Source organism: Zychaea mexicana (assembly GCF_025766255.1).
Source record: "Zychaea mexicana strain RSA 1403 chromosome Unknown BDB00scaffold_88, whole genome shotgun sequence".
Lineage (NCBI taxonomy): Eukaryota > Fungi > Mucoromycota > Mucoromycetes > Mucorales > Lichtheimiaceae > Zychaea > Zychaea mexicana.
In genome coordinates, this window is record NW_026516751.1 from 34,831 (window position 1) to 55,945 (window position 21,115).

General features: G+C 42.7%; 8 protein-coding genes across 8 annotated transcripts; 5 read left to right on the forward strand and 3 right to left on the reverse strand.

Moving 5' to 3' along the window:
* Window positions 1-229: 229 nt before the first annotated feature.
* On the reverse strand, window positions 230-1,800 carry BDB00DRAFT_876381 (glutamate 5-kinase; the record flags this gene model as incomplete). Its single annotated transcript, XM_053127478.1, has 5 exons — window positions 230-852; window positions 935-1,109; window positions 1,213-1,308; window positions 1,370-1,480; window positions 1,543-1,800. 5 exons carry the CDS (start codon window positions 1,798-1,800, stop codon window positions 230-232), a joined length of 1,263 nt encoding a protein of 420 aa, XP_052975659.1.
* A 137-nt stretch (window positions 1,801-1,937) lies between these two features.
* Window positions 1,938-2,850, forward strand: BDB00DRAFT_843229 (uncharacterized protein). The gene is made up of 3 exons (XM_053124944.1): window positions 1,938-2,306; window positions 2,396-2,423; window positions 2,498-2,850. The coding sequence occupies exons 1-3, from the start codon at window positions 2,240-2,242 to the stop codon at window positions 2,841-2,843; spliced, it is 441 nt and encodes a 146-aa protein (XP_052975660.1). The 5' UTR covers window positions 1,938-2,239; the 3' UTR covers window positions 2,844-2,850.
* Window positions 2,851-3,668: 818 nt separating this feature from the next.
* On the forward strand, window positions 3,669-5,565 carry BDB00DRAFT_876383 (cation efflux family-domain-containing protein; the record flags this gene model as incomplete). The annotated part of the gene is made up of 6 exons (XM_053127479.1): window positions 3,669-3,869; window positions 3,963-4,457; window positions 4,601-4,889; window positions 4,975-5,064; window positions 5,150-5,253; window positions 5,377-5,565. 6 exons carry the CDS (start codon window positions 3,669-3,671, stop codon window positions 5,563-5,565), a joined length of 1,368 nt encoding a protein of 455 aa, XP_052975661.1.
* Window positions 5,566-6,303: 738 nt separating this feature from the next.
* BDB00DRAFT_770649 (fimbrin) lies at window positions 6,304-8,917 on the forward strand (the record flags this gene model as incomplete). Its single annotated transcript, XM_053119899.1, has 8 exons — window positions 6,304-6,383; window positions 6,534-6,693; window positions 6,931-7,153; window positions 7,230-7,614; window positions 7,686-8,527; window positions 8,597-8,682; window positions 8,770-8,790; window positions 8,864-8,917. 8 exons carry the CDS (start codon window positions 6,304-6,306, stop codon window positions 8,915-8,917), a joined length of 1,851 nt encoding a protein of 616 aa, XP_052975662.1.
* Window positions 8,918-9,940: 1,023 nt separating this feature from the next.
* BDB00DRAFT_843243 (uncharacterized protein) lies at window positions 9,941-10,943 on the forward strand. The gene is made up of 4 exons (XM_053124945.1): window positions 9,941-10,086; window positions 10,210-10,367; window positions 10,437-10,724; window positions 10,825-10,943. The coding sequence occupies exons 1-4, from the start codon at window positions 9,990-9,992 to the stop codon at window positions 10,909-10,911; spliced, it is 630 nt and encodes a 209-aa protein (XP_052975663.1). The 5' UTR covers window positions 9,941-9,989; the 3' UTR covers window positions 10,912-10,943.
* Window positions 10,944-12,736: 1,793 nt separating this feature from the next.
* Window positions 12,737-13,970, reverse strand: BDB00DRAFT_876386 (uncharacterized protein; the record flags this gene model as incomplete). Its single annotated transcript, XM_053127480.1, has 3 exons — window positions 12,737-12,802; window positions 12,936-13,618; window positions 13,718-13,970. 3 exons carry the CDS (start codon window positions 13,968-13,970, stop codon window positions 12,737-12,739), a joined length of 1,002 nt encoding a protein of 333 aa, XP_052975664.1.
* A 1,673-nt stretch (window positions 13,971-15,643) lies between these two features.
* Window positions 15,644-16,636, forward strand: BDB00DRAFT_843245 (uncharacterized protein). Its single transcript, XM_053124946.1, has 4 exons — window positions 15,644-15,667; window positions 15,740-15,901; window positions 15,973-16,102; window positions 16,174-16,636. The coding sequence occupies exons 1-4, from the start codon at window positions 15,663-15,665 to the stop codon at window positions 16,378-16,380; spliced, it is 504 nt and encodes a 167-aa protein (XP_052975665.1). The 5' UTR covers window positions 15,644-15,662; the 3' UTR covers window positions 16,381-16,636.
* On the reverse strand, window positions 16,637-20,798 carry BDB00DRAFT_843249 (trypsin-like cysteine/serine peptidase domain-containing protein). The gene is made up of 8 exons (XM_053124947.1): window positions 20,728-20,798; window positions 20,131-20,608; window positions 19,861-20,033; window positions 19,682-19,773; window positions 19,465-19,524; window positions 18,551-19,348; window positions 18,382-18,473; window positions 16,637-18,320 (listed from the first exon to the last, which is right to left on the reverse strand). Exons 2-8 carry the CDS (start codon window positions 20,537-20,539, stop codon window positions 16,738-16,740), a joined length of 3,207 nt encoding a protein of 1,068 aa, XP_052975666.1. The 5' UTR covers window positions 20,540-20,608; window positions 20,728-20,798; the 3' UTR covers window positions 16,637-16,737.
* Window positions 20,799-21,115: the final 317 nt, after the last annotated feature.

Genomic DNA, 21,115 nt, shown 5'->3' on the forward strand with positions numbered 1-21,115 from the left:
CAAGGAGTCTAGGCTATATGATCAAGTTGTCACTAAAGGACGGTGATGACGATGGGCTGAGAAAGAAGAACCAAGTGATATTATAGAAAGAAGTAGAAAGAATAATATACAGAAAAGTGTGTGTGAGGTGTTGAGATGGTGAATGATATTGATGATGAATGTAATGATGGTGTTGATTCTCCCCATGCCCAAGCGTTCCTTGCTGTTGCGAAACATGCTCCAGTTGAGTTTACACGTTTTCCAAAGTTCGAACCAGGTTATCACGATGAATAACGCACTCGGCATCCATATATCCAATGATGTTGGTGATATCCTGGCTGTGACAGCCGCGTATACGCTCGATCTCCGGGCTCGAATAATTCACCAGACCTTTACCAACTTCCACTTCCTCCACTTGGCCATCCTCATTTTCTCTGCGATGGATAATTACGACAGCTTGATTGGCGACGAAACTGTTTTCGACAGCGACAACGCCAGCAGCAAACAAGCTCGAACGCTGCTTCTTGGATACAACCGCTTTCATTGCGCCACCATCAATATAGATTCGGCCTGCAGTATGTAATCCGTGTTTGATCCACCACTTGCGATCGTATAATGGGTTATCCTTGGCAGTAAAGAGGGTATGGAGTGGCAAATTTCGTGCAGGCAAATTGTCACCTGTGACTACAGCAAGCTCGTGCGGCGTGATTAGTGTTCCCGCGTCGTCGGCTTGTATGATCTTCATAATATTGTCTGGCTTAGCGCCATGTGTGATGACTGTGCGTACGCCTGCAGCCGTGGCAAGATCGGCTGCAATTAGTTTGGTGGACATGCCGCCTGTACCTAACGAGGATCCGCGCGATGCCACTGACACTGTATATATTTATGAGTAAAAATTCCATCCACCCACCATGCCTTCCTTCTTCTTAAGAAGGTATAAAGCTAGTTAACCTACCTTGTTCTCGTAGCACTTGAATATCATGACACACAGATACATTCTTAGCATCCGGATTTGTGCGAGGGTTGTCAGTGTATAAGCAATCGACATCGGTCAACAAAAACAGATAATCTGCTTTAAGCATGCCAGCGGTTATAGCGGAGAGGGTGTCGTTGTCGCCGAACCGAATTTCCTATCAATATTTGGATAGATGGCTGTCAGCATTTTCCAGATCATCGCACACACATCCACACCCCAGTTATTCCGATCCTCGCTTCTGTAGTAGTAATACGTACTTGTGGACAAATGGTATCGTTTTCATTCACGATCGGAACCACACCAATATCCAGAATCTCCTCCAAGCAGCTGACTGCATTAAGGTATTGTGCTCGCTAATTAAAGAAAGTTTAGGGTCAATATGCATTGAACGCGAGAACAAATAGGAACACTCACATCGGATAAATCATTTTTGGTTAACAACACCTGAGCAACAGGTTGGTGGAATTGGCCAAACAAATCATCATACAGTCGGATGAGTCGTCCTTGACCTACTGCAGCGACAGCCTACATGCACACCTACAATTTAGTATCGAATATGATAGCTAGTAGATAAGACCCGTACGTACCTGCAGTGTGGCCATTTTGGTAGGTCTGGCGTTCATATTCAGTCGTCGAAGACCAGTACCGACGGCAGCACTTGTTATCAGGACAACGCGGTGGCCGAGCGACTTGAGTTTCAAAACTGCCTCAACAAGGGACGACAAGTTTGACAGCACAGGGAAATGTGTTTGCTCATCGCAAATGGTGGTTGTGCCAACCTTGATTACAATGGTCAAGGAAGAGCGTGTTGGACGATGACTGTTTTGATGATTCTTATAAATCATGGGAAATATGCAAGGTATATAGTCAAAAGAGATAAGAGTTAGCAAAAAAGAAAGAAGGGGATAAAGTTCAAAGTAAATATGTTATTTGTGGAAACCAAGCTTACTTGATTCATGTGAGTCACCCATACCAAAAGCCACCTATCGTATTCAAGCTGTGTTCCGTAACCGCGGCTTGGGACAATGCGCAAAAGCTTATCGGAACTCCAAAATTGCCAGCTGTCATCTACACGTCGCCTGTTGCGCCGATGGAAAACATGGGCCGGGATTGGGGTGGGGGTAAATTTAGCGAAGGGATCGTCAACAACAAAAAAAACCTGGAACTGCCACGGTCTCGGAAGCATAAACGCTACAAGGGTTTACAATCCATGAGATATATAAATATGCAACATGCCTAGTAGCAGAGAGTCTTAATAACTCTTTCACCCGAGATTTCTACAATATGAACTTGAAGACCCTGACCGCTTTGATCTTTGTTGCTTGTATTGCCGCAGTCGTCCGGGCACAAGGTAAAAAACGTTTTGATTGCGTGATCCCGCGCACGTATTAAACATTTCAACTCATCATCTCCGGTATCGTTTATCCGCCTTCTACATAGTCCCGGCCTTGTCGTCCTTGTCGTCCTTGTAAGTTGTTTCTATTCTGGTTTTGCATATACTGAGAAGGCGCACACTATAATGACCTGATGTTATTTTAAAAGATATGAGTCTGAGGTGGCTGCCAGCCGAACTAAACTTGCCAGCTCTGCAAGCTCTGCTATGAGCCGTATCTCGTCCGAGATCCAAAGATCCAGTGAATCGGCTGCCAGTCAATCTGCCACCACTACCAACGGTGCTGGCGCTGGTACTTCAACCAATGGTAACGATAACAACGGTGCTTCCCAGACAGGCGGAAATGGTCAAGCCACTGCTGCCTCCACCGGCTCTTCCAACTCTGGCACTTCGAATGGCATGTCCGCTTTCACTGGCTTGAGCAATGTCATGGTGGTCCAAGCCGTCGCCTGGTCCGCTCTCTTTGCTGCTAGCTTTGCTGCCATGTTTATGTAAATTCACGTACGAATTTTGCAGTTACTTTGTTCAAAATTATTTAATAATAAATCTTTATCTATAAATGCTTCATTGCCTTTGTCCAAATGTGCATACACTACATGCGTGTGGGTCATAAAGCACAGTGCCTCACTAGATGTATGTTACAATAAGTCATATTTTATTAGCTCGGGAGATAAATGCTCGATGAATCCAAAAAAATCCATCTCACGTATCACATGTCACAGAGAAACTTCCATGCCTTCGAGTCTTGAATTTCCATGCAAAGTGTTTGAAATCCGCTGCGCCAGTAGCAAGAAGAGGCGATGATACGGTGTACATACAGCGTACGTGCGCGTCTACAGGCATTAACCATGAACATGCTAGCTTCTTGACGATAAATCTTCTAAAATAGGGAAAAATTTACAATGAATGCTGTAAGGAAATATATTGGCTGTAGTAATCATTAACGCAGCATCTGTCTGCTGTGATAAGGAAACACTGGTACATCTAGCTCCGGGGAGTTACGGGCATAAGAAGAGGAGACCGAGGGTAGGGGAATACGAAAGCACTTAGTTATACAGGGGTCCTTGGAGGTTTGAATGTGAGTGTGTTTTATTACACCCTGCTGACAATGACCTGCTTAGCAGTAAAGCATATAACCTTACCATAAAAGTTCCGAACCTGTCAGCTTCCAAAACGCACACATCAGTCATCTTTTCCCCTGATACGAGGCTTTCTCTCTCGATTCCATCTCATTTCTTTTACTTGCTATTCTTCTTTCTCATCAAACACTACGACTTTCGAAACAAGGAGGTAGAGCAGCAAAAAGCAGAAAAGCGAACCATGTCTATGCCAATATCCATGTCTTCCCCTGTTTCCACCACTGAAACGGTGGAAAGCAGTTGCAGGTCTTTCCGGAGCCGTCGATCGCTACGATCGCTAGCTAGCTCTGCTATCCCACCTCCTGTTCATTTCAGCTCATTACGTATTCCTGACGATCACTTACAAGCTATTAAGAATAAGCGAGTTCGCCAGTTTTACCAAGTAGGGGAATTTTCTCCTTTTTTTACTCGTGATTGTGCTTTGGTTGTCTCTTTGAATCATACTGGAAAGCACTCACAATTTCCATCTCCTTAGCATCAAAATGACATGATTGAGCGGTTCATGGAGGTGGACGACGTAGTGGAAGCATTAAAACGTGGAGAACAGCCAAACGAGTATCAGCAACGTCAGCAGGAAGAAGCAGTAGAAGAAGAAGAAGAAGGACAGCAACAATATGACGCAACGCCAATTAACAACAACAAGTTTAACAGGAAACCTTCGCAGAATTCACTATTGGAAGATGAAGAGGCGATGATAACCCAGCCATTAATTGAGCGTACCAATAGTCCTGGCAACTACAAGTCTAAAAAGGGCTCCCCAAGTTGGTTAATTCATTTGGCGATCAATCTCTCCTTTGTTGCCAACTTTGTCCTCTTTGGAAGCAAGGTTGTGCTGGCTATCTTTACTGGCTCGATGGCAATCTTGGCATCGGCTTTCGAGAGCTTTCTGGATTTGCTCAGTAACGCTATCATCTTTGTCACCATAAGAATCATGCGCAAGCAAGATTACTACAAGTACCCTGTTGGAAAGGTACAAAGTACAAGAGCCAAACTTGTTTCATATTTAAGATTTTAAATGTTTGGGATGCAGAGACAGTGTATTTCTTTAAGTAGACAGATTGTGTATGCGTATAACACTCACTCTGTAAAACTTGGCGCAATCTATATTCTTAGTCACGCATGGAACCTCTTGGCATCATCGTCTTTGCCGTTGTTATTACCACATCTTTTTCGCAAGTCTTATTAACATCTGTTCAACGATTAACGGATCCTGAAAAGAGTGCCGAGCCAATTGATTTGAGTATCATTGGTATTGCTGTCCTTGTTGCAAACATTGTGATCAAGGGTGTTTTGTGGCTGTGGTGTTGGTCAATCAAGGACAGTTCGAGCGTTCAAGCACTCGCGCAAGATCACGAAAATGACGTTGTTTTCAATATCGCTAGTACCATTTTCCCGGTTGTCGGTAGGGTTATGAACTGTTTTTTCTACTTTTTTCAGTATAAGTATCACTAATAATGAGGGTGATATTTTGGTATATATATAATTAGCTGTTTGGGCTAAATTGCCTTGGTTGGATCCAGTCGGTGCTATTCTGTTATCCATTTATATCATATATGAGTGGATGGTACTTTTGCTAGGTAAGAGTCCGCTATGTCTATTTAATGAAATTTTGCTCGTTAGTCTATGAAAAGCTTATTAATTACAATTTAAATGGATATCCAGGCAACATCCAACGATTAACAGGCCATGCTGCCAGCACGGATGACTTGAAGCAGCTAACCTACATGGCTTATAGATTCTCATCAAAGATTGTCGCTGTCGATACGGTAACATCCAACTTTTTCCCCTTTGATTATCGTTGGATAAGAGAGGAGAGGAAAGGCGAGGAGATGAGATAGGTGAGGATCACATTTAGGTCTCAAAAACAAAAATGTTATTGTTGTGTATAGGTTCGAGCATACTATGTCGGAGACCGGCTTTTGGTCGAAGTCGACATTATCTTACCACCAGACTGCCCCTTGCGTGAGGCGCATGATGTTGGAGAGGCTTTGCAAGATGCATTGGAAATGATGAGCAACGTAGAAAGAGCCTTTGTTCATCTCGATTATACTGCTATGCATGAAATTGAGCATCGGTGAGTGAGCGTGTACACGCTGTTAGACATTAAAAACTTATCTTTATCAATGTTTAAATAGGAAATGTGCAACACATATGCCATAGTTAAATGTATGACCCTCGCTTCAATCGTTGGCGCCGGCGACGGAGCAGCAGATATTTATTAAGGCATTGCAAACTCATCCATAGAAAATTATTTGTAGCCACACTAAATTGAAGGCATAATTTACTTTTCTCTTCTTCTCTTAATCTTTTATACATGTGTGCTATTTTACCCATCGAATTATATATATTCTCACTTATTTACGTTTACATAGTGAGTAGTGGCATAAAAGAATGGTTGTTCACTTATTGCTGCGTTGTTGATTGATTACGACTGCACAAGAGGAACCTAAAAGTGGATGCTGCATGCGCGCCTCTCACTCTCTTTCTGAAGCTTTCGACTACGGATGTTGCCAAGGAGATGAAAATTTATTCTCATGGTGACTGTCATCATGGCGCCCGGGTCTCAAAGTAAGAATATGTTTGCTAATATCCCGGAATACGGGTCTTGGCATCAATGCGCAGGAATCTGAAATGAAGAGCGCACGTTTTTCGTTTCTTCGTTCGCTCGCTTTCTTTGAGCGGAGTTTTACCAAATTGAGGTCAGAGTTGAACTGAGAGGTCAGTTGAAACACTATATAACAAATTCGCTCCGTAGCCAGAAGTGCTTCTTCACTTCTTTCCGTTTTTTGAACTCATATCACTCCCCAAAAATGCCCATGCTCAACGCATTTACTCTACAGAAAAAATATCCTGCGTTACAGGTTAACGACATTAATTCCTTGATTGACCAGTTCAAGTAAGTTCTTTCCCCTATACCTCCACACGATGAAGTTTCCTGCGGAGAAAAAGAGGGAGAAGCGCGTCTTTATATATATCAAAGCGCATAGGTGTGTAGAGCTTCGGTTTATTAAATAAGAAATGTCTGCTTGCATTATGTGTTTTATAGTGCTTGCGATTTAGACGGTGATGGTTATTTGGACCAAAGTGAAATTCAGCAAGCTTGCAAGGACACTGGTTACAGTGATAACTATGACGAAATCCGTGCTACTCTGAAGCAAGTCAGCACAAGTGCAACTAGCAAAATCGATACTGAAGAGTTTGTCGAGGTAATGTATCAAAAGGAAGTTATACTCGAGCGGGGGTCTGTGCGCGCAACTTTGAAAGGAGGAGCATCATGCATATTATGTGAGAAAACAAAAAAGGCGGGAAGCACTTGGTGAAAATTAGGGGGCTACCATGACAAGAGGTGTGCGTTGGGGAAGAAGACGGAAAGATGCGAAGCAGAGTTCGGTGTTTCAAGCGGCTGACGTTTTTTCTTTCTCTTGGCAACCCACTGTATGTAGCTCGCTGCAAAGCTCAAGGAAGGCCGTAACAAGGGCGCTTTCGATGTGCATCAACACAAGATCAAAGTACACGGCTCCAACGCTAGCACAACCCATACAATCAACGAAGATGAACGAACCGAATTTACTCGCCATATCAACAGCGTCATGGCTGGGGATGCTCATATTGGACACCGCCTGCCAATCCCGACCAACACAATGCAGCTGTTTGACGAGTGCAGGGGTATGTTTCGTGGAGATTAACTTGAATATGGATATAGGACAGAGAAGAAGGACGAGACTGACAACATGGGCATTAGATGGTTTGATTCTGTCCAAGCTTATCAACGATGCTGTGCCGGATACAATTGATGAGCGTGTATTGAACGCATCAAAGAAGATCAACAATTTCCAAATGGTCGAAAACAACAACATTGTCATCAATTCGGCCAAGGCTATCGGCTGTTCAGTCGTCAACATTGGCCCTACGGATATCATTGAAGGTCGTGAGCATTTGATTCTCGGCTTGATTTGGCAGATCATCAAACGTGGTCTGCTCAGCAAAATCGATATCAAGCTTCACCCCGAATTATATCGCTTGCTCGAGGAAGACGAGACACTGGACGAGTTCTTGAAGCTTCCCCCTGATCAGATTCTGCTCCGCTGGTTCAACTACCATTTGAAGGCTGCCAACTGGGACCGAAGGTGAGATTAGTTGGCTCTGTAGGAAACATTTGAGCCTTTTACTGATGCTTAAAAAACTTGTTTGTGGTTAGGGTCAAGAACTTTAGCAAGGATGTCGCCGATGGTGAGAACTATACGATCCTGTTGAATCAGCTCAAGCCTGAGTCGTGCTCGCGTGCACCTTTGCAAGAGCGAGATTTGCTGCGCCGTGCTGAAATGGTCCTTGACAATGCCGAAGCCATTGGATGTCGCAAATACTTGACTCCTACTGCATTAGTGGCTGGTAACCCTAAGCTGAACTTGGCCTTTGTTGCCCACTTGTTCAACACCCACCCTGGTCTGGACCCATTGACCGAAGAAGAAGCACCTGAGATTGAGCCATTCGATGCTGAAGGCGAGCGTGAAGCCCGTATGTTCACCTTGTGGTTGAACAGCTTAAATGTCGAGCCCGGTGTTTACAACTTGTTTGAGGATCTCAAGGATGGTTTGGTCTTGTTGCAGGCATTCGACAAAATTGTGCCTGGTATTGTCAACTGGCGCATGGTCGGCAAGAAACAGCCCTTGTCTCGATTCAAGATGATTGAAAATACCAACTATGCTGTCCACTTGGGTCAAGAGCGACGGTTCTCGTTGGTCGGCATTCAGGGTGCGGATATTGTGGATGGTACCAAGACCTTGACATTGGGTTTGGTCTGGCAGTTGATGCGTGAAAACATTGTCTTTACGCTGCAGTCGCTCAGCAAGGGTGGCCGCCCTGTCACTGATCAAGATATGGTTCGTTGGGCCAACGAGATGGCACAACGCGGTGGCAAGCAAAGTCGCATGCAGTCGTTCCGCGATCCTTCCCTGCGTACGGGTGTATTCTTCCTCGATGTTCTCAATGGTCTTAAGCCTGGCTATGTCGATTATGCTCTAGTAACACCTGGTCGAACTGGTAAGCTTTTGCCTGAAAATAATACCTTGTTTTGTTTGCATTTACTAAACCTACTTACGTTTTAAATAGATGAGGATGCTTTCAATAACGCCAAGTTGGCCATTTCTATTGCTCGTAAGATCGGCGCTACCATTTTCTTGGTGCCCGAGGATATCGTAAGTCTCAATCTTTTCTTCCTTGAACTTTCTCGGGGTGTAAAAGTTTCATCATTACTAACCATCGGTTTTTCGCTCGGTTTACAGGTGGAAGTTCGAAGCAAGATGGTAAGTTACTCTACAGTCCACACAGTCTACTGCACGTTTCTGTATACTAATTCTTATCTTGCTTAATGCGTAGAATTTAACATTTATTGGCTCACTGATGTGCTGCCAACGCCAACAAGGACTTTAAGGAGCATGACAATCTCAGCCCCGCCATATACATACAACATATCTTTTATCGCAGCATGCATGTAATATCTGTATAAGAAAGTTTATTCTGGTTAAAGTAGAATGGAATTCCAAAATATATGCTATATATGAAACACCATTGGATCTTTTGGCTGAAGGACCGCGGGTTGTGTATGCTGCAGGCAAGTGATGTGAACGTAGCTTAGCTATGTCGAGTGTTCAATGGTAACCGAAAAAATCCAATGTTGATGACCGTATGTTCGAGTCAGAAGAGTGTTGTCTGGTAGTTGTAACTCTATGATCAAGGTCATACTGTGCTTGGCGAGTACAGCTGGTTATTGTTCTCCGTTGGCGCTTTGTTGACAGCACACTCTGTACAGACAACTCAGTTCAAAAAGCAGTTATAAAGATGGAAATCCCTGTAGTGAATGATAGATACATACACAGCTTCTGCTTTTGTATCTTAGTAAGATTTGTTATCCACTGTGTGTACACATTCGCAGCAATTGTACGAACTTTATGCTTATTAAATTGGTTGCCACTACTTGCAGTCGTTTCACTGGCATCTTTTACCTTTATTTCTTAGAGCAATGATAGCGTGGGATATTCACTAAAGTCCTAAGAGCACAGCGAGCATATATACACTAATATCGTAGTCTTTCGCGACTTGATACATTTCTCTACCTCACCCAAGTGTACGTTTATCTTGTTTTTGTTTACATTTTATTGTAATACTATAAATGCAAATCGAGTTTTTTCATTTGATAGTCTATCAACCAAAGTACCACAATTCAGATCTGTAAATAATAAGAGCGGCCCGCTTTCATATTTAGTAGCTAGCACCTCAGACCAACTGTCTCAAAAAAGTTAAAAACGGTTTTTACAATGCTGCACGTAAGGAAGAAGTTCTGGCTGTCAGAATGGAACTTTTGATTTTTTATCGTGACACAGGGGCCTCCGTTGTTCGCCAATTTTAGCAGTGGGACTGCCTCAGGTAGGACGGCAACCGCGCATATTTTTCTTCTCCCTCATTTTTTAGGGCCTTTCCCTGTTACCTTACCACATAAACACCAATGAACGCACTGGCTAAAATCGCCCAATTTAGCGTTGGCCTTCAACAACGCGCCTATGTTTCCGTCAAGTTCATGCGTCCCAAGAAGTTCAACAGCAGTATGTTTACCTTGTTGACTACTATTTTTTTTGCCACGTTCCATCCAACATTAAATATAAAAATACGCGCGTTTATTTGGTTTTAATGAATCTTTTCTTTAAACATTTTCTTTCAACAACTAGTTCTTGAACATGTACCACCACGCCCTCGTTCTGGGTGGCAGATCTACATTCGTGAGCACATGAAGGATTACAGTCCGGAATCTGGCAAGATCAATGTTGCTCAGGCCACCAAGGAACTTTCCACTAAATGGCGTGTTATGTCAGAGACTGATAAGCAGGTATATATCACGTCTTTCAACAAACAGCATCGGAATTTTAATATCTACTAATTCTATGTGGGAATGCAGAAATACGTGGACATGTACAAAAAGGAAACCGCAGCCCATTTTGAAGCCTACGAAAAGGCAATGCAAACCGCTACGCCTCAGCAAATTTATCATGAAAATCTGTTGCGTAAAAAGTTCAAGTTGAAAGTATTGCCAGATCCCCATGCTCCTAAACGTCCTCCTATGAACGGTTACATGTACTATTTGAAAGAAAGGCGCAACGATCCCTCGTTCATGAAAATGCCGTTGATGGAACAGGCTGGTCAGGCCTCGAAAGAATACAAGGTGCTTTCTGACAACGATAAAAAGGTTTGTCCGCAATATGAAAAGCAATTGGAAATCTTCTTTCAACATGTGTCTATATCCGAAAGATGTTTTAATTATTTATGAAAATCGTACACATATGTAGGGTTATGTGGATACGGCCAAGAAAGCGTTGGACAAGTATCATGCAGAAAAAAAGGATTATCTTGCTCGTATGACTCAAAGCCAATAAAGGAAATGGACACAAAACCACAATTACTAACAGATACGAGGTCCGAACTGTCTTCTCGCTTCATTTATAACATGTGTTGATCTTGTTTGTTTGGGTAGTTTCGTACAGTGATTAGCATCAATAATCATGATGATCGATTGCGGTGTGGTATTAAGCATTTACACAAGTCAACGATATCCCTTATTGTAACCCTTCGAGTACTTTTAATCACGGCGGGAATGTAAAACTGTCATAGATTCACGCTTAAGATGGATAAGGTACTAGAAGCGTGCCCATAACTCGTGTTGAAAAGGAAGGATATCGTCGATCGCTTTGAACTTTGGAAGGAAAACATAAGGCCAGTTTAAACTTATTGTGGCCTGTGTACCTTGCAGCTGATCAGTTTAAACTACCAGCCGTTTGTATAACCGTTTTGACTGTATCTTAGCGAAAAGATCAAAAGATAAAGTACTTGTACTTTAGATGAGTATATGTCTCATCTTGGTACTAGTTTTTTAAGAGTCATACAAAGACTTGCTGCAGTAGTTGTTACAATATATCCTCTAATCCGTATCATCATGTGCATACACATTGCAGTCCTTTCCCTTGACAACAACAGCCCCCATAAACACGTTAGATACTTCAACCAATGCTTACCTATCTTTCATTGACCAAAAGCAGTATGCGTGCCTCTGTGTGACATTTCGAACAATACACAGTGTAAGCCATTGCCTTTGTCTTTTCCTAGCATGTATAGCCTATCAATGAAAATAATGTTCTTTTTCCTTTACCAAAGTAGCTCGCAGCTGGATATGGACTCATTGTTTTCATGAGAATGAATCAGTCTGTCATTGTAAATTTTTTTTCTTCCTGATGCAGTCAAAGAAAGACAAAAGCGTAAGGAATTAATGAAGTAGATATGGTTTATTGTAATGCGATAGCTACCTGCAGGTCACGATGCAAAGGAGATTGGAGCATCAAGGTACTTTTTTATCTGAGCCTTTTTCGCACTTTGGATGGCTTACTGCGATTTTAAGTATACACGATTTACCATCATATATATGACCTATTATTTTTCTTTGCAAGATGCCAAACGTTTTATGTACCACCTGCTACATGTATTGGTGGTTGTCGCTGTCGTTGTCACTTGCTGTTAATTTACTACTCTTCTTCTTCCTTTGTACATTATTTCCGCTGGTATTCCTACAATAGCTTTTCGTCAAGATAATTCCAGCTGAGCCTGTAAGAACACGTTGATGAACCGCCTTCTGTATGCTTGAGATGCTATAGCGATTTTATAAGTGTACAAAAGAGGGATGAATTAACGCACGAATACCTGCAGGTTTTCTAGTTTCGAACTTTTGAGATTATTGCACATGTTAAAAATTCGTTTTGCATGACGATTTCCTTTGTATTGATTTCCATGCAAGTGCATGAGGCGTATCAACATTTATTACTTCATTGTTTATATTTCATACACTTCTTTGATGACAGTCATCAATGTTAGTATTAGTGACTATTTATTTGAATACATGGCTACATTGGCGCTTATTATATTATTTTTCTAATAAAGACGATGCTTGATCATTTTATTTTTATTGATACTACTACTACTGCCTGTCCATGTCACTTCTGGTGGTATTGTTGGAGTTTGTGTTGTCTAAAGTTTGAGTGGGATATATAATTATATATCAGGCTACTGCTGTTTTATAAGATTGTGTTTTCGTCTTCCTTTGAACTGGTAAAATACGTTAGTGTTGTGCTAACACCTTACCTCGATTGTTGTTTCTTTGGCTTATATTGATTTGAAATTGATTTTCAAGAGCACTCAAAATGTTTGAATGAGTCACTGTAAACTCATGCCAGTCATTTGGAACTTTGTAAACATGACATGACATCCAGAAGGGCGCGTCTGTAGTATTGTCATCATTGTGATAGAGTGGGTGTATCTCGTTGTTTGTGTGCCATTCTGCTTCAGCCATTATGATTGGTCGCTCTCGTTGAGTATCTTCCATCTCGTAATATTGATAGATTACATGATATACTTTGTCGTTTTCCGGTATCGTCGTCTGGACTGCCGTTCTGCTACCACTGGGTTCATCATGATCCGATTGCGATTGTTTCGATGATGATGATGGTCTCCTGCATTGGCGTTTAAGTGATCTTTCCCCGGCTTCTTTAATTTCGGTACTATCATTGTCGTTGATGTTGCTGCTATTGTCACCACTAGTTTCAGCAATTTCTATAGAACCAGATGCTGTTTTTGTAGTAGGATGACCTGTCGTCGTTTCTTGTCTTTGATCCGATTCACTTTCATTCCCTTCTTCGTTTTCTCTTTCCCGTTTGCTGTTTTCCGGCACCTGCTGATGTTCTTCTTCTTCCTGCTGCTGTTGCTCCGGGTACGCAAAGTGTTGGCTTTGTTGAATAATGTCAATTTTATTATCGAGTGGACCACCAGGAGGAATAAACGCAGAACCATGAGTAGTAATAGCTGCTAAACGGGCATCGTGCTGAAGATCAGCATTGGGCGCGGGGGCAAGTTGCCCCGGTTGGTTGTCAGGTCCTTGATCTTCGTCACCTGATCTTGGAATTAAAATATCATCGCTAACAATATCAGAAGCTGAAGTATACACCGTAAACATAGTATTCGATGAATATGTTGTTTGTGAGTCAGTGGTGCTGCTACTGCTATAAGGCTGATGAGATAATGTACTATTGGTTGATGAGACTAGATAAGAGAAGAATTTTATCAATTGCTTATGAAAGGAATATATTATGCATTTTGTTTCGTTTCCTTGTGCTATATATAAAGAATATGCGTAGCTACCTGAGCTAACAGGCGTATTTGGTAGTGTAGTGCTATTGTAGCTGGGTTCAGTGAACGTGCTAGCGAGTATCATGCTAGGCGTAACGGGATGGCGAGGTTGCTGAACTGGCACGGCGTGCGTCTCACCCAATGTTTCCTTATCACTGTTGCTGTTCGGTTGAGCAGGTGTATCATCATCTTCGAAAAGTGGTGGGGGACCGTCTCTATAAAGGATCTTTCCTACTGGTCGCGCGGGGTGTTGTTGAAAAACCATGCTACTTATGATTAAGTATATATTTGCCACTATATAACACCAAAATTCAACACTAAATATATCATTTGCAAATACTGACGGCTTGGAGGAGATCCTATACACTTGTGATTTCATAACACATTTACCTGAAGATAAAGCTTATTTTGAGGAGTTAACGGTAGTGTGAAATCGAACTGTTTGTTATTGTAATTTATACGGATTCAACAATCAAGTCCTTTAATTCCTTTGCTCATTATTGGACCATTTGCCTTGGCTATTGTTTTGGTATTCCTAGGCAAACAGGCAAAAACCAGAAGGACATGCGATATTACCTAGTTCTTGGAAACCAGAAGAGGATCAAATTTGGTCCCATTGTTCCTTAATTAAACGTTATATGCCTCATATCTCAAAAAATCTGTGGAAGAGTAACTTCTTGCATTTATGAGGGCGCAAATGCTCATTATTAATCCTTCCAAATCCATGAAAAAAAAAACACAATACATGATGTCGCAGCAGTATAATAGTTACCATTAATAATGGCGTTGCTAATTATTCGTAGTGTTGTTTTTGTGTATCACCCACAGAATCACTCATTAATGAATGAGGTTAGTCGTTGATCTTATTCTGCTTTTTGTCACGAAAGATGGGGTTCCTTCTTTGAATTTTCCTCAAGGTACACTGGGACTCAAAAGATCATGTTCTGGATTAGAAAGAGTGGGAGTTCGACTAACCATATTCTTTTAAAAATGACAGATTCATCATGGATGGTGCAACTTGCTTTTAAAAATAATCATACGTAGTACTGTAAGATAATTAGAGCTATCTGCAAGATTGAATGCTTTTTTTCGGCTGATGCACAATAACAGCATTGAACAAAAGAGCGATTATCACTTTCTACCCATTGTGTTTTCACGGTGAGTCAAAGATGATCAGCGATAAGATTGCTTGTATCTAGCCTCAGCAATATAACTCCAGCATCTGCTCAAAAGACACACCATTCAACAATGGTAACTGTTAGATTTACAATATGCCACCAAACGCACTAATGTGCTGTCCAACTTAAGGATCGCCACAGCGGCTTTAAGAGTTAAGCCTTGCGTGGCGCTTGCGATTTATGAGTATGAGATAACGGAGATGTTTCCCTCAGTAAGACACAACACCTTACATTGGGTACGTACATACACTCGAACGCCGGTAATTTCCACAATTGTATTCGCCTATCAAATGTTATATATTGCTATACACCGGAATATAGTTGCAAATTGTCGCGAAGAAACACAAGAAGCAAAAGCAGCAGCATTAACTCGACACACCGCATCATGTCGCTAGAAGAAGCACTCGAGCGCACATCACTGTTCATGCGACGCAGACCACCTCCCAGTATTATATCACCAGCTTAACTCTCACCAGTGATAGCATATTATATGCACACAAAGTCCAGATAGTCAAGCATAATCTCCCTGTTAAATGTAACCGTTGGCAGTAACTGCAACTTACTTGACTGCGTGTTTGATCAGGTTTTTTTAAAGGAGGTGCTACCACTAGTTTATGGATATATTTCTTTTGCTATTGCGTTTTACACTGTTAGTTTAAGGCTGAATCCAGTTGAAAATGTATCGTCAAACATGTAACATAGCATGGAAATAATATTAAATTTAAGATGCATCCTGCTGCTGAGTTTTTACGCTTTGGTTTGACAACTTCAATACAGCCATGAAGTAAGCTTTCACATTTCACAACGAGAATTTGGAAGAGCAAGTAGATTAACAAGGATCCTCCTTCTCATTCAGCGTCGTCAAGGAAATTCAACGGATTAATGAAAAGGAATTAAGCCGAGGCGACTATTCAGAAACTGGTTCATGGCACGCACAGTATAAAAACACAGCCTGGATCTTTGCGGGCAATCTAGCCTTCGATCTCACCGAAGGTGACATTATTTGTATATTCTCTCAGTACGTTTTCACAATCTATTCGATTCGATATACTTGTTTACGATTCTCTAAACATTGCAAAAACGCTATAGGTTTGGGGAGATCTTGAATATTGAACTTATTCGCGACAAGGATACCGGCAAGTCAAAAGGGTTTGCGTTTCTACAATATGAGGATCAACGAAGTACCGTGTTGGCCGTGGATAACTTGAACGGTAGTAACGTAAGTGTGTCTAGTTGAGCGAGGGGTGGAATAAAAGACAGAGGTTTCTAATACACATATATGCTCATTAGGTGCTTGGGCGTACGCTACGAGTAGATCATTCATATGGGCCAAAACCGCGTCGGATCAAGCAGCCTGATGGCTCCTATATTGAAGAGCCATACGTTCCCACAATGAATGCAGCACCACCCTTGATAGAAGGTAAGACTAGAGGGACGAATTACTGGGATTATCAGAAAAGGGAGCTAACGGAGCGTTTCTTCATGCAACTCAGCTAAAGAATCAGATTCCCGAGGAGGAGGATCAGCAGAAAAGGATGACTATGATGTAGAGGATCCAATGGCCGCGTACTTCCGAGATAAAGAACGCAAAAAGAAGGACAAAAAAGACAAGAAAACGAAAAAGAAGAAAGAAAAGCGTCATCGAAGCAGTCGTTACTCTAAAAGCGAAGAAGAAAGGGATTACAGTGATGAAGATGATCGAAAACGACGACGAAGACGGGATGATTATTAGAAATAAATACGAAAAGAGAGCTAATTATATGTATTTTCACTTTTGTCACATGATAAATCAGTTAAAAAGAGAAATTCTATTGTAATTTTTGCTGATTTGTGGTGTGCTATGTCTGGTTTTTCTTAAGCTGGTTCACATACCCATCCGCATACTTTGCTATCATCCCGGACAAGCTGCCAAGTGTCCCAATAATGTACATCCAACTTGAGCGCTGCGACTCGAACAGTCTCGTTTCTGCTTACTGTCTTGATGCGAATATATCCTTCGTCGTTGTTATCGTCATCTTCATCAGTATCGTCCGCTTTGAGTGCATCTCCATCAGTAAATGACAGCTGCTTGGCTTGTTCTGCAGCGGAACGCTTGACTGGTGGAATATAACTAGGTCGGCGCCGTCGCATCATTTCTGATTCATGTTGGTGTACAACGTTGAGGAACGAGTCCAAATCGCGTACTTGCCGGCCATTCACCTCGACAATCCATACACCAGGTCTGAGCACGTTGGACGCTGGCGAACCATATAATGTGCAAGACACATATACGCCGTCAGGCACATTGCGTACTTGTTCGAGTACAGCCTTGTACGGCCGCTGGATCAAGGCACCTTGCCACCCAATCACACGTGTCGTTTCATAGTCGCTAAACTGGCTCATGGGCACGGTAACTTGCATTTCCTTGCCATTGCGAAGAACCACCATATCGACGCTACCGCTGTCGTTGTCATGGATACGCATCAAGTCGGACATGCGGGTCACGAGCTGGCCATTGATGCTCAATACAACGTCGCCCACATTCAATACCTTGGCGGATGGACTACGTTCATCCAAAATGCTAAGCACGTAGAGCAATGTGTGTCTTGTACTGCCGCTCTGTTCGACCTTTTTCACCCACTCGTCGGTCAAGCCCAACGTACGTGCTGCAGCAATACGCATCGTCCAAAACTCCACATCCATGCCCTTGAACACAACCTTGTCGCCGTTCAAAAAATGCTCAATTGCAGGTTTGACCAGTGATGTAGGCAAGCCAGACATGAAAGAAATGTCTTTGCCTTTTTCGTTCTGGGACGAGTAGCTCACCCATAGAGCTTGAACTTTACCGTCCTCCGTAGTCAACAGTCCACCTTGCGAATTAAAAGAGTCATCGATTTTGACGCCTTCAACGTTCATGGCACGCCATCGCGGTGGCGAACATTCACGGGTGCCGATATTGGATACCCCGCTGATGTTGGTTTTTTTCGTGTTCACACTATGGTCGCTGCCCATGCCAGTAAAGTAAACTTCATCCCCTTGGTTTAATTCCTTGTCGCTAAACTCGACTGCTTCCACGGGCGTTTCGCCAATCAAGGCTGGGTCATAAGTCAAGATCACAAAGTTGTAAAATGGATGCAAAAACAAGAGTTTGCCGGGGATGATAATGCTGTTGGCAAAGGTGATCATGATATCGCCCAAGCTGATCGGAATAGTATCACGGTCGCAGACAATCAATGGTGGGTCCTTGGATACGATAAAGCCAGTACCATAAAACTGTGTTGCTTTCATACCGTCTACGAGATAAGGAAGGTAAAAGTCGATAGCGACAAAGGATGGCAGCAACTTCTTGGCAAGCTCCATAGAAGAGTCGAGTGGCGGCAAAGAGGCAGTTGAAGGCTTGTATGGAGGCGCAGAGGGTGGCGGTGGCATCTCCGTGTATTCCCAAAGGCCGTCTAAGTCTACAAATCCAGCAGCAGTTATTATAGTTAAAAACGTAACACGAACTGTACAAATATTTACCATTCCTGACAGCCAGTCTGAACTTGTGCCAGTGACGATCAACATGCATGATCATTACTTTATCCTTGTAAGCTTTGTGCAGAGCATAAAATCTATCATAGAAGAGTTGTAGATGAGTGGTTACATCATCAGTCAAGCATTCAATATGATTCAAGATCTAAGCACTAACCGAATAGGAACCCGAGCTCCATCGGGCAATGTATTCATTGCCTCAATAAACGCATCAAGATTTGGTGTTGGGATATTATTAACGCTGACAATAATGCTCTTGCGCCATGCACTGGCACTTGCCAGCATGTGTCCGGACGTGGCTACATAGACACCAGCAACAGGCTGCGAATATGACTTAGCCAACTGATACGACAAATCATGAACCACACCGCCACCAATTTCAACAAAACGATTGGGTGTGATTTCATGCAAATCTTGAACCGTCAGCATGACATCCTGCACCTTCTTGCCACGCGAAATGGTCAATTTGATTTGCTTGCCAACGGAGTCATCTATGACGCCAAACAGCGAGATAAAGTGTGGGACCATCTGGCCATTACAGCCGATAATGATATCACCGGGCACCAAGACACCATCACCCGGACCCTTGGGCAAAAGCGATCGGACAACAAGCATGCCAGTTTCGTCAGGGAATTTGGTGCGCACTTTCTCTTCAATGTGTGCCTTCAAACCAAGACGGCGCACCTCGTTATAGGGCAAATACTCGAATTCTGTTTGGAGTGTACCACGGGGCACTTGCATCCCTTGTTGGATATAGCCCAAGGCGCGCTTGATACGGTCCAATGGCAGATAATAGCTCGATGAGGCACGACTGGCACCGCCTGCATTGAGTGCTACGGCATGGCCATCAATGTCAAGAACGGGACTACCTGAGGATCCACCGCTGGTGCCTGAAGCTGCTTGCAAATAGAAAGTATTGAAATCGTTGAATTCGCCAATACCATATTCAGGAGCACTAAGTCGTTGGGAGTAATATGTAACGCACATGCATTGAGTGCCTTTGCTTTCCTTCCATGTTTCTTGACCACTACCCGCGTCTAGTCTTGTATGAAGGGGATATAAATTCCTTACCGTCGGTCCAAACGAGCGAGCGTTCCAGCAAGAATGCTCAACTTCTCTCCTGCATCATTACTAAAGGAAGAAAGTGCGGGTGTTTAACTTTCACGACCATCACTGCTGCTGTTGTATGCTTTTTGCCACCTCTGCATTCTATCCCCACCAAACCCCGCATACCCCCTTCTTTCCCCCATCCAAACGTCAGTTGCAAAACTTTTTTTGATCTTCTTACCCAACAACTCTGATATCTAAGCCCACTTTAGCTCGTTCTGGGCTAAGTTCAATCTCCTGTGTCTCCATGAACTTGATTTTACTAGGATCAAACTGTTCACACAGAATTAGCTGCCATGAGGTGTTGAAGATTTACTGTATTTGGAAGGGTTTGAATGCACGTATGTGAGTAAGACTTGCCTTCATGAAACCGAAATCGTGCACGGGATCTCGATACACTGGTTTGAGCTCTACTTCTTCATAATTCGTCAGCACTGCTTGAGCAACGATTGGTGCAGGTGAAACGACGTGGCGATTGGTGACAATGATGCCACGTTCAGCATCTACAATGAAACCAGTTGCGGTGTAGCCACCTGTATACCCAAGGAAACAACAACATTAATCAGAGAAACACAGCTCATAGCAGCAGATAAGCTTTTGTGTGTGTCTGTTGGAACACACTGTACTTACCCGATGTCTCTGTGTCGAAACTACGGACATGGCTTGCTTTTATAGAAACAATGGCTTTGATCGCTTTTTCTAGCGTGGGTTCCCAAGATCGAGCCTTATAAGGGACGTTGGTTCCAGTTGACGGCGCTTGTCCGTATGAATCAGCTGGACCAAAATGATAGTCGACCGGCAGACGTGGTGGAAGGCCACTCAATCCGGTGGAGGCTAAGGATTTAGAGCGACCACGAAACGTTTTGCTGTCAATACCAGCATTGCCTAAGCCTTGCTGTTCAAAGCGAGTTGTTGACGAAGCGACACTATCAGATGGTGCTCGCAAATTGGAGTTGACGTCACCTGAAATAACAGGGTTGGACGTTTCTATCGTTCCGCGTGAAGGAGTCGTTGAAAGTGGATGTCTAAAGTCATCCATAACAGCAGTAGCTTATATGGTGTTCTTTATGCCGTGAGAGTTAGAGGGAAAGAATAGAGGGAAAAAATTCTTTGTTCGTTCAACAGTATACAACAATCCCACAAAAAATCTTTGTTAACTTCTTTCATGTTATCAAACGCTATTTGTTTTCAAGCTATCATACTGTTATAAATTACACGACAATATACCTTTCTGTATAAACTTCTTTTCAAAAAAAAATGCTACAAGCTCCGGGGTAAAGCTAGGAGAAAGAAAAGAGTTAAAAAGAAGAGAAAAGTCGGATTCATGCATGATATCGCCTATACGTCACTAAACCGCTGCTCCGACAACAACGAGCTTGCAACGCCACTTTCCTCAGATTGTGCTACGTGTACTAAACCGTTGCTGGCTTCCAAAGTCTTTTGTTCCAATAGTTTGCAGTGACGCCTCTATTATAAGTCTTATTACCATCAACCGCTGCTATGCGACAGCCAGCTTATTGTCATGACGACTATTCAACCATAAAGATACCGTCAGCATTGTGCTACGTGATATTTTCTGACACCAAGTCGCCTCAGCAAGAACAGCGCTTGTATA